At 39.8% G+C, this 12,510-nt stretch overlaps 1 protein-coding gene across 1 annotated transcript in view; it reads right to left on the bottom strand.

Annotated features, from left to right (window-relative positions):
• LOC309556825 (lipoxygenase homology domain-containing protein 1-like) overlaps nucleotides 1-12,510 on the bottom strand; it is a gene marked incomplete at its 5' end in the record, with an annotated part of 436,205 nt that overhangs the window by 312,949 nt on the left and 110,746 nt on the right. The window contains 3 exons of the mRNA XM_082259345.1: nucleotides 4,809-4,986; nucleotides 10,233-10,445; nucleotides 11,360-11,536. Of these exons, the coding sequence (XP_082115471.1) occupies nucleotides 4,809-4,986; nucleotides 10,233-10,445; nucleotides 11,360-11,536 (568 nt within the window). The remainder of the gene's footprint in view (nucleotides 1-4,808; nucleotides 4,987-10,232; nucleotides 10,446-11,359; nucleotides 11,537-12,510) is intronic.

Raw genomic sequence — 12,510 nt, 5'->3', positions numbered from 1 at the left:
CAACAAGACAATGATCCAAAACATAATAAAGCAAAATCTACAATGGAATGGTTCACAAATAAACATATCCAGGTGTTAGAATGGCCAAGTCAAAGTCTAGACCTGAATCCAATCGAGAATCTGTGGAAAGAACTGAAAACTGCTGTTCACAAACGCTCTCCATCCAACCTCACTGAGCTCGAGCTGTTTTGCAAGGAGGAATGGGCAAAAATTTCAGTCTCTTCATGTGCAAAACTGAGACATACCCCAAGCGACTTAGAGCTGTAATCGCAGCAAAAGGTGGCGCTACAAAGTATTAACTTAAGAGGGCTGAATAATTTTGCACGCCCAATTTTTCAGTTTTTTATTTGTTAACAAAGTTTGAAATATCCAATAAATTTCGTTCCACTTCATGATTGTGTCCCACTTGTTGTTGATTCTTCACAAACAATTACAGTTTTATATCTTTATGTTTGAAGCCTGAAATGTAGCAAAAGGTCGAAAAGTTCAAGGGGCCGAATACTTTCGCAAAGCACTGTATATACTTTAACCACTTCCAGACCAACTGCTGCATTTTTACTGCGGCAGTGTGGCTCTCCTGCGCAAACAGATGTAGACCTCGGCAGCAGGGGAGCTGATGCACAGGTCAGGCAGCTCCGATTGCCGCCTGACACCCGCAATCGCTCCCTGCTGAGAGAGAGTAAACACAGCTGACCGTTCTTCTCCCTGAAATGATCATAGACCTCCTGTGATCCCTCTATATAGGATCACAGGTCTCTATGGTCATTTCAGAAGCCACGCCCCCCCCACAGTTAGAATCACTCCCCATGGCTCACATTTAACCCCTTGATCACCAACAGGGTTAATCCCTTCCCTGCCAATGGCATTATTACAGTAACAGTGCATATTTTTAGCACTGATTACTGTAGTAATGTCACTGGTACCCCCAAAAGTGTCATAAATGTCAGTTAGGGGTCCGATCTGTCCCCCGCAATGTCGCAGTCCCGCAAAAAATCGCAGATCACCGCCATTACTAGTAAAAAAAAAAAAAAAACAATAAAAATTACATAAATCTTTCCCGTAGTTAGTAGACGCAATAACTTTTGCGCAAACCAATCAAAATATGCTTATTGCGATTTTTTTAACAAAAATATGTAGCAGAAAACAAATTGGCCTAAAATGTTAAAAAATTTAGATTTTTTTATTTGAGAATGTCATATAGCAGAATGTGAAAAATATATTTTTCTTTTTTTTTTCAAAATTGTCGCTCTTTTTTTGTTTATAGCGCAAAAAATAAAAATCGCAAAGGTGATCAAATACCACCAAAAGAAAGCTCTATTTGTGGGGAAAAAAGGAAATCAATTTTATTTGGGTACAGCGTCGCACGACCATGCAATTTGTCAAGTAACGCAGTGCCAAATCGCAAAATAGGGCCTGGTCAGGAAGGGGGCAAATCCTTCCCGTCTTAAAGTGGTTAATGGGTTCGTTGTTCAGCTCCAAACTTTTGTGAAGTTCAAAAGTTCTGGTGCGAACCAAACAGGGGGTCGCTCAACCCATCTCTATTGGCAGTTAGGTTGTTCCAGACATCTTGGAGAACTAACTAACAATGACACGCCTAGATGGTATGGTATGAATGATAAGTATCTGCCTATAGTTTTCAGCATTGAGGACACTATTTATCCTGACCAAATCTCCACCTCCATCTGCAGAAATGCAGCCCCCAAGGAACCTCCACCATGTTTCTCGGTTGCTGGCAGACATTTATTATTGTACCGCTCTTCAGCCCTATGGTGAACAAACTCCCTCCTGCTGCAGCAAAATATTGTAAATTTTGACTCATCAGTTCAGTGCACCTGCTGCCATTTTTCTGCACCCCAGTTTCTGTGACTATTTGAGTCGCTTAGCCTTTTTTTCCCACATTGGAGGTATGGTATTTTGACTGCAATTTTTCCATGAAAACCACTTTCGGACAGATGACTCTGGACAGTAGATGGGTGTACCTGGGTCCCACTGGTTTCTGCTAGTTCTGTGCTGATAGCACTGCTGGGCATTCTCTTATGTTGAAGGGAAAAAAGCATATCTGCTGCATTTGGTTACCTTGGCTGACCACTGCATTTATGATACGTTGTCTGTTTCTTTGTGCTTCTTTAAAAGAGCTTGAACAGCCCATCTTAAAACCCCAGTCTACTTTGAAATCTTTGCCTGCCCTTGCTGATGCAGTATAACTAACTTGTGAGCTCAGAATTGCCATGGTGTATGACCTGTGACATTAAACTGATTCCTCAACTTACTTTAGTGTCACAGTTTGGCTGTTTCTCACTCAGTTTTAAGCATCCTTTACAGCTGTTTCTGTTTCAGGTAATGACTGTGTTTAAACCTATATATGAAATTGATGATCATTAGCACCTGCTTGATATAATTGGTTAATCATACATCTGACTCCTACAAAATCCCGGACTTTGTGCAAGTGTACAAAGCGTGCAAGTGTAAGAATTAATGCTGGTTTAAAGCCAAAGGGTAGTCTCACCAAATATTGATATGATTTAGATTTTTTTTCTGTTCGCTCACTTTGCATTTTGTAAATGGCTAAAAATAAACAATGCAAATAGATTTTTAAAGCATTCTTACTTTACAGCATTTCTTCACACCTGTCTAAAACTTTTGCACAGTACTGTAGTATTCCTAAATGTACTGGGTCAGATCAGAGTGTTATAAGCTGATAAGTGTGCTTATTCCCTAATTCTGCTAGTCTGATCTGCACCTTAAGGCTGCATTCACACCTTTTTTTGAGATGCCATTCACATTTGAGATGCCATTCATTTGAATGGCACCTAAAATTGCGGTGCGGTTCTGCCACCATTGTCATGCAAATAATCGCACTGTAATCATGGCAACATTGCGTGAAGCATGTCACCCAAACGTAGCTCCTGAACTTTTTTTGGACAACAAGCTGCACGTGATGTGGTTTGCCGCAATCAGGTAATTACGGCAGAAACGCGCCGTGATTTTAAGTGCCATTCAAATGAATGGCATCTCAAATGTGTGTTCTGCTATTTTTCATTCACACCTAAACACTATGGAATCGTGGGCAGAATCACAGAAAATCTGCCCGCAATTCAAAACGCCAAGGTATGAATGCAGTCTTATACTCTAAACTTTATTTTATTGCATTGTCTGCTATTGTTGCAACTGCAAGCCTGGCCTTTATACCAACTGGCTAAATGAAAACAAATACTTCCAACAATATTACTAAATCTAGTGGAAAGCCTTCCTGGAAGAGTAACAGATGCATGTGCAGCAAAAGATGGACTCTTTCCCCCCTGTGCTTTGAGAGCTGTTAAGCTATTTGATTAAATGTTTTCTGTGGCAAGAACTATAAATTATTATTCCTTTGCAATGCTTCCTTGTAATCAAATATGTCTATAAATAAATAAATAATAATCTCCAATAAATATCAAATGATCAATCAAATATACATATATGTGTTAATAAACCAATGTGTCATAGATATCAATATCAAAGTGCTAAGTGCAACCAAAAGTCATCAAATGCACGATCAAAAAGTGCAAATTTGTGATAAAAAGATCCCAATAAATGCTGTATCCAGTAAAGAAATGTGTGACAAGAAGACATCCAGCGTGATTCTCCTTTGGGCACACTCTCACCTTCTAGATGTGGCACATACTACAAAGGTCATATTGCACTCTGGTAAAAACATCCAGGCTTCTATTGCCTTGCTTAACCTCACAGGAGTCTCTCTCTCCTCCACAAAACGTCCACTTTTTGATTCAAACACTCCTCATGACTCAGTTGTTAAGAGGTCAAAAAAAAAAAAAACTGACATAGTGCTCACTGCCAGCCCACATATCGCTCTTTCTCCAGGATCACTGTGAACCACATGTGAAAGGAGTGGCTTTGGGCATAGTTCATGACGATTCTGGAGAGAGTCATGTGTGGGCTGGCTGGGCTGAATTAACATTGAAGCAGAAACAGCCATTTGGATAAGCAGCAGCACTGTTATATTTTAAACAGAAATGCATTTCCTTTCATTCCTTACGTAAGTGCAATTTTTGCTGTCTTCAATAAAAAAAAAAAAGAATGTTACAGTGAGCACTATGCCAGTTTTGTTTTTCTTGGTAGATTGTGTAAATTGAGTTTTTATGGAGGAGAGAGAGAGACTCCTATGTGCAGTTAGGCAAGGCAATAACCTTTGTAGTAGGGGTCCTATCTAGAAGGTGAGAGTGTTCCCAAAGGGGAGTCACAGTGAGGTCTTTTTATCGCACATTTCTTCACTAAATACTACATTTATGATGGACTTTTTTGTCACTGTGCGTTTAATGACTTTTGTTTGCACTTAGCAGTTTATGACACATTGGTCTATCAACACATCATAAAACACTTTAGATTCAGTGAAAAAATTAAAAGTGTTTTCACAATGGAGCCTGTGCTGAGCAAGCAACCGCCTTTGTTCACAATGCAGCAGGACTGATGCTTCCCAAAGGATCTCAAAGCAAGTGCCTACTATAGTGATTTCCAGCTTCAATGGGAATCCCACAGGAAAAGCACACACACATACTTACTTTGGTCCAAGCTCGATCAATTTAACTATGTAGAAATTGCTATATCTAAACTTCAGCTTTAAAAAGTCTGTTATTTACAGAGCTCAACAGCTCAAGCTGAGATGCACACACATCGGAGTGTGTAAAAAAAGAAATACGGTAAATAAAACCAACTTAAAATATTTCATTATCTGTGGATTAAATATCTGCCATCATTATAATTAATAACACATCTATACTGCTCAGCTATTTAGTTGATGCAATACATACATTTGATGACTTTAGGGTACAATACAATATTCTTCTCTCCTGTATGAATCACTGGTTTTACAAGTCCATTGGGCATCAGTCCAAGATATATTCCTTTATTCCTTACAGATTCCAGAGTCACTGACCCATTTTCATAGTTTTTTTCAACTTTGAAATGACAGTAATCATCACCTGTGCCCTACAATAAAACTGCTGGTTAAACACTTGCAACAATAAGCAGGGTTTCTTTAAAGCACTGGCAGGCCCAAGGCAAGTATTTCAATAGTGAGCTGTGATTTACAGTTAATAGGAAATGAGGTTGAGGTGACTGTAGCCATATTAGTGCACTTGCAACAAAAACAACTGTCCTTGCAACAAAATAAGAGTACTGCCTGTGATACTTTTCTCATTTGCACTAACATTTAAATATTCAGGAGTCAGGACAAGCTTTTGGATCTTTTCCTTCTTCTCGGTCCAAGCATTACTGCTTGGACTGAGAAGAAGGGAACCCCTTGAAAGCTTGGTATGAAAATTTAACTGAGTTAGTGCAAATAAAAGTATTATGGAGAGTACTCAGTTACTTTAATAGGAAAGGAGGAAATACAGATGTTGATAATGGTACCTAACAATAAAATGGAAGTTCAGTCAAAATCTAAGGCTAAGCCTACTCCCACACCCATTCTAAGACTATTCTATCTACCCTGTATAAGAAAGATGCTTATACTTACCTGTTATGAAGCTGTTACGGTCCTGCCACATGATCTCCCCAGCAGCAGCTTCAGTAAAAAAGAGAGTTTGCTAACAACCCCTGCAATGCCTATGAAGTTACATCACCCATACAGTGTACCTGGAAAGTATTCACAGCGCTTCAGTTTTTCCACATTTTGTTATGTTACAGCCTTATTCCAAAATGGATTACATTCCTTATTTTCCTGAAAATTCTAAAAACAATATACCATAATGACAACGTGAAAGAAATTTGTTTGAAATCTTTTTAAATTTATTAAAAATAAAAAACGAAAAAAATATCACATGTACATAAGTATTCACAGCCTTTGTTCAATACTTTGTTGAAGCACCTTTTGCACCAATTACAGCCTCAAGTCTTTTTGAGTATGATGCTACAAGCTTGGCACACCTATTTTTGGCCTGTACCTACTTGTGACCATACATCTTCACATATGTACATGCTCAGATATATTTTGATATACCCTGGTAGCATCACCCACGTATTGCCATACACCTCTTCGGCTTTTCCTGTCACACTCATAACCCGATTGCTAGGGTATGCACTGTCCCAGGTGCACCTTGGCATATTACCCTTATAAGTTCAAGTGGTTTTCCTTCCTTTTTTTTCCTCTCTTGTAATATGATATTCTGTGTTTCCCCACCGTTGTATTCATGTATATGCTTTTTATATGGACTTATCATGGCTCCTGACATGCCTCCAAGGACTTTCCCTGTTAAACCTAAAGCAGAGTTTATGTTTGAAGCCACACTAGCACCTCGGCCGCATCTTTTGGGACCCGCCCCCTCCCGACTTACGCTCCAATGAGCTACTCATCAACAGGGTATATATTCCCTGTCCCTGATAAGCCACCCCCACCGCCTAATGAAGGAGCACGAATGCTCCGAAAGCTAGCAACGCCCATCTTTCCCTCTGCCTCACAGGAAGTGATGTCGGCCTGACCGGAAGTAGGAAGCGGAGCCCCACTGAGAGTCCTCCACCACTACAGCACCATCAGACAGGCTGCCAGACCACAGCCTCCACGCACCACCGGCACTCCGCACCCATCCTTTCTGCAACGGTATCCAGGACAAGAAGATGGATGATCCCATTCACCTACTGTACCGGCCTTTACTTACCTAAGAGAAAGTCACTACGTTTTTTTTGTATCAATAAACCTTATGCTTCACTAAGCGGGCACTGCTTTCTTTCTGTTTATACACCTATTTTTGGGCAGTTTCTCCCATTCTTCTTTGCAGGACCTCTCAAGCTCCATCAGGTTGCATGGGTAGGGTCGGTGCACAGCCATTTTCAGATCTCTCCAGAGATGTTCAATTGATTTCAAGTCTGGGCTCTGGCTGGGCCACTCAAGGAAATTCACAGAGTTGTCCCATAGCCACTCCTTTGTTATCTTGGCTGTATACTTGGGGTCATTGTCCTGTTGGAAGATGAATCTTTGCCCCAGTCTGAGGTTCAGAGCAAGTTTCCATCAAGGATGTCTCTGTGCATTGCTACATTCATCTTTTCCTTGATGTTGACTAGTCTTCCAGTTCCTCACAGCACGACACTGCCATCACCATGCTTCACTGTAGGGATGGTGTTGGCCAGGTGATGAGCGTTGCCTGGTTCCCTGCATGCCTTTAGGCTAAGGAGTTCAATCTTTGTTTCATCAGACCAGAGAATTTTTTTTCTCTCATGGTCTGAGAGTCCTTCAGATGCCTTTGGCAAATGCCATATGGACTGTCATGTGCATTTTGCTGAAGAATGGCTTCTGTCTGGCCACTCTACCATACGGGCCTAATTGGTGGAGTGCTGCAGAGATGGTTGTTATTCTGGAAGGTTCTCCTCTCTCCACAGAGAAAATCTGGAGCTCTGTCAGAGTGACCATCAGGTTTTTGGTCACCTCCCTGACCAAGGCCCTTCTCCCCCAATTGTTTAGTTTGGCTGGACAGCCTGCTCTAGGAAGAATCTTGGTGGTTTCAAACTTCTTCCATTTACGAATGATAGAGGCCACTGTGCTCATTGGGACCTTCAATGCTGCAGAAATTTTTCTGTACCCTTCCCCAGATCTGCGCCTAAATACAATCCTGTCTCGGAGGTCTACAGACAATTCCTTGGACTTCATGGCATGGTTTGTGCTCTGACATGCACTGTTAACCGTGGGACCTTATATAGACAGGTGTGTGCCTTTCCAAATCATGTCCAATCAACTGAATTTACCACAGGTGGACTCCACTCAAGTTGTAGAAACAAGGATGATTAGTGGAAACAGGATGCACCTGAGCTCAATTTGGAGTTTCATTGCAAAGGCTGTGACTACTTATGTACATGTGATTGTTTTAGTTTTTTATTTTTAATAAATTTGCAAAGATTTCAAACAAACTTCTTTCACATTGTCATTATGGGGTATTGTTTGTAGAATTTTGAGGAAAGTAATACATTTAATCCATTTTGGAATATAGCTGTAACATAACAAAATGTGGAAAAAGTGAAGTTCTGTGAATACTTACCAGATGCACTGTAGATTTACTATGAGGCATCGATTTTCAGCTGCCCCTCCTCTACACTGAAGCCGGCGGTGGGACCTGTTGATATAAGTGGACTAGAGTGACTTTAGAATAGGTAAGTATAGACATCTTTCCTATACAGGGTAGATAGAATAGTCTTATATTGGGGGTGGAATTAGGTTTAGCCTTAGATAGATTTTGACTGAACATACATTTTAAAGTGTATCAAAAGCCAAAAGTTTTGTTTTATTTTAGATAGAATGAGAAGGGGTTAGAACCCTTGGCACGTTTGTATTGCTGTCTATGTCCCTGCTAGGGAGATTCTCTCTCACTATTGCTCTTGGTGACCATTGTTACTGTGCCTGAAATAGAAGGAAAATCTAGAATTCTGAGATCCTAAATAAATGTCCACACTTTTTGTTCTGTCTTTAGTTTAGAAAGTGAAAGGAGTTTCTTTCGCTACCTACAATTGCAGCACGCGATTACGGCCCAGACAGGACTGTCTACCTTGATACCCGACACTCACTGCCTGCTGGGTGAGGTATTTCAGGTTTCGGACAAAAAGGGTATGATATCACAGGTGTATGCACTTCTATTGGAATCCCTGCAGGACCCCGCTTCCCTCCCGGCTCGCGCGGGCTGGGAGGGGGATCTTCGATCCCTCTGGTGTCAGTGTCAGCCTCCCATAAGATATCTCACCTGTTTCTGTTTCACAGAGCATACAGAACGCCGGTACAGTTGTTCCACTGGGGGTGCAGATCTACCCCTCTGTGCCCCAAATGTGGACGAGATCAGGGTACACTTGTTCATATGTTGTGGAGATGTCCCAAGCGCTTTCGCTACTGGGGGGAGGTGATCGATAGGATCTCTAGAGTTTACAATTTCCAGCTGCTGAGGGATCCTGTGGTCTGTCTGCTTGGTGCTCTGGAGGTGGATACTCTCACCCCAAATGCTCACGTTGCCGTATTGAGATTGTTATACATTGCTCGCAAATTGATTGCTAGATTTTGGATCTCTTCCAGGATACAGAGCAGGGGCCAATGGATTGCACAGGTCAATGCCTCTTTGATTAGAAAATAGCTGACGTACCAGCATCGGAAAGCTCACAAGAAATTTGCTTCATTATGGCAGCCCTGGCTGGATGATCCGGCCTTGGCTCCATCCCAACTGGTTATGGACCGGCTGCTCATGGGATAGGGTGACATTTCGTGAGACGGCCTAGTATGCAGTGTCTTACCATCCTTTTCCTTTCTTTCCCCCCCCCCTTTTTTTTTTTTTCTCTCCTATACCCCCTTCCCCCCTCCTTTTCCTTTTCCCTTTAAGTTTTCTGCCACTGTTCTCTTCCTTCCATTTTCCTTTGCACTTTGTACTACAGGTGGGTTCTTGTCAATATACGGAGGTATGTGCTATACCGTTGGATGTGCATGGTTCTACTACTAATAGGTGGGAATAACTGAATGTTTCTGTTTATGCCTATCTTGAGCACATATTCAGGATTGTTTACTTTGATGCACTATACACCTGAGTGCGATAGTTTCTCTATGACATTTTCCTTCATTGTTACTGTTATATACTTTATACTTTATACTTTTGTTTTTTTTCGAACACTGGTTTTGTAACTGTTTATGTCTACCGTTGATGTTATTTATACAGTGTACTGTTTATACTCAATAAATAATATATTTTTCTTGAAAAAAAAAAAAAGAAAGTGAAGGGAAATTTCTTGAATGTGATACAGATGACTAAAGAAAATCTGATAGGGGTTTTCCCTATTTTATACTCTATCCAAAATTTAATAAACAGCTTTTGATATAACTTACCACATTGTAAGATTATAAAATTAAGTCATAAATGTATTATTCCAACAGAGTTTATAAAATTTTATAAGTCAAGACTTTCATTGTAAAACTACAATCCTTATCTGTAAAAGTTCAGGATCTTCAACCTGAGGCATAGACAATGAGTGGCATAGAAATACAAAATGCTTTACCTATTTGCTACTCTATCCAAAATGTAAAAAACAGCTTTTGATATAATTTACTACATTGTAAAATTAAAAAATGGAGTCATAAATGTATTAATCCAACAGAGTTGATAACATTTGGCAAGTCAAGACATTTCTCTTAAAATTACAATCCTTTTTTTATAAAAGTTCAGGATTTTCAAACTGAGGCATAGACAATGACTGACATAGAAATGCAAAATGCTTACCTCTCCATCACATTTGCCATTCTTTATTTGTAGGTACATTCTGGGCCATGTTACACTTTCAAACATACACACTGAAGAACCAATTTTGTGGACTCTCCAATATGATTCCACATTCTGTTTTCCAGTTCCACTGCAGGACCCATCATGTCTCAGACACAACGCCTGGCTCCAGTTTGTGGTGAGGAGTATGATAGCACCGCTGTGGAAAATTCCCTGAAACGCAAACATAAACATATCTACTGATTCAAAACTTAAGTTATGTCATTCTCATTTCTCTTCCACAAAGAAAACCATTCTCAATTGTATTGATCTAAATGATTTTTCAATGGCATGGACCTCATTTTTAAGAAAACTATCTTGTCCCTTCTGCTTGAATTCTGTTTTTATGATTTATCTGGGAAGTTTGAACTATTAGACTAAAATGTCCAGGGGGAACTTCTTGGGTGTGAGGAGCTTGTTGGAAGTATTGCCACTTGCTACTGTTGAATGTTCCAGCAATGTGCATGGGAGCCTTGACTGTCCCAGGCCTCTCTCTCCTCATTGGCTGAAACACAGCAGCCATTGGCTCCCACTGCTATCGATCACAGCCAGTGAGCCAATGAGGAGAGAGCAGGGTTCGGGGCCGAGACAAAGCTTTATATGTCTTATAGAATGGGGCTCTGGAGCAAGCAGGCTATTGGGGGCATTGATCAAGGGGGAGGAGCCAGTAGGGGGGACCCGAGAAGAGAAGAATTGGGGATCCTCTGTGCAAAACCATTGCACAGAGCAGCTAAGTATGACATGTTTGTTATTGTTTCCTATTGCATAAACCATAAAACCCTCAAAAGAATCCTCTCAGTGTCCTTTAGCCAATATTTTGGGTAATAGAGGTAATATTGAGTACAAGTTTTCCAAAGGTTCCTCTGCAATAAATTAAACATATATTTATGTTGTTTAGCAATAAACTGTCATATGTGGATAAATTATTATCATTATTTAGTAATTTGAAATACATCTAATGTTTTTCTGCCTAAAAACCTTTTTTTTAAGTGAGGAATTGAAAGTAATAAAGTATGAGAAATGTGAGCTAAGCACAAGGTATCCTAAAAAAAAGTTATGAACATCCAATTTATACAAACAATTTTTACCTTCACATGCACCGCAAATTCTTTGCAAATGTCAGCATAACCTGTAGTATTGTCATCTGCAGGTTCACCATCATTGTTGAAGGAAATGGTCATTCCTGGCATTCTAGTAGATTCCAAAGTAACACATCTGTTTAACTGAATATGTACCAGCAGCTCACAGAGAACACCACTATTTTCCTGTATGAAAACACAGCATAAAACGTAATGATAACACGGCAATCTAGGTAATGTACAAAGCATTTTAAGGGCATGTGTATTTTGAATAAATATTTAAGTATTTATCTAAAAGTATTTTAAATATCTTTAAGTCCTCAGGCACATGGATGTTTGCAATTATAAAATATGCCTAGTGTAAAAAACTCTGCGTTTTCCCGTGCCAGGGATCCTGCATATTGGGAGTATAGCTGGCCATGGAAGTAAATGGCTGCCTGCTCTTGCACTCACGTAGATTTCAATGCTTCTGTGCGCCTGTGCATTCATATACAATCTATTTTTCTAAAGGCAGAAATGTAAAATACATTGGGGTTGATTTACTAAATCTGGAGAGTGCAAAATCTAGTGCAGCTCTATATAAAAACCAATCACTTTTCAGGTTTTTCTGTCAAAGTTTAATTGAACAAGCTGAAGCTGATTGGCTACCATGCACAGCTGCGCCAGACTGTTGCACTCTCCAGTTTTAGTAAATCAACCCCATTGCACGTGCATTCTCTTCTATGGTCAGCTGTATGTCCTACCTGCAGCTCGCTGGAAGCATGAAAACATGGTGATTTTTATGCTAGGCGAATTTAATGCCTGTAAACATCCATGTTTATATAGCCTGGCACTTTTATAAGCTTGCTCTCCCATGTTTTGTTATACTATATTGTATATATGTATATATACATACTATACTATACTATGCTATATTCTATATGGTATTTTATATACAATTCTATAGTAAATAGAAGGATTAATAGGTTATTAGGAGTTATTGGTGGCTTTGTGAAATTACTCTCTCTCTACTCCTCTCTACTTGTGGTATTGATTTACTACAGGAACAGAGAATCTTTGTTTTGCAAAGTGAATGATTATGGTAAAGATGTATTTACTTCAATCATCCAATCATAATTAAGCAAAAGTCTTTTTTTTATTATAACCACCTCCAGTTTAGG

Source organism: Pelophylax lessonae (genome assembly GCF_965119305.1).
Source record: "Pelophylax lessonae genome assembly, chromosome: 5".
Lineage (NCBI taxonomy): Eukaryota > Metazoa > Chordata > Amphibia > Anura > Ranidae > Pelophylax > Pelophylax lessonae.
Note: the sequence above shows the minus strand (reverse complement) of the source record. Positions and strands in the feature narration are given on the sequence as shown.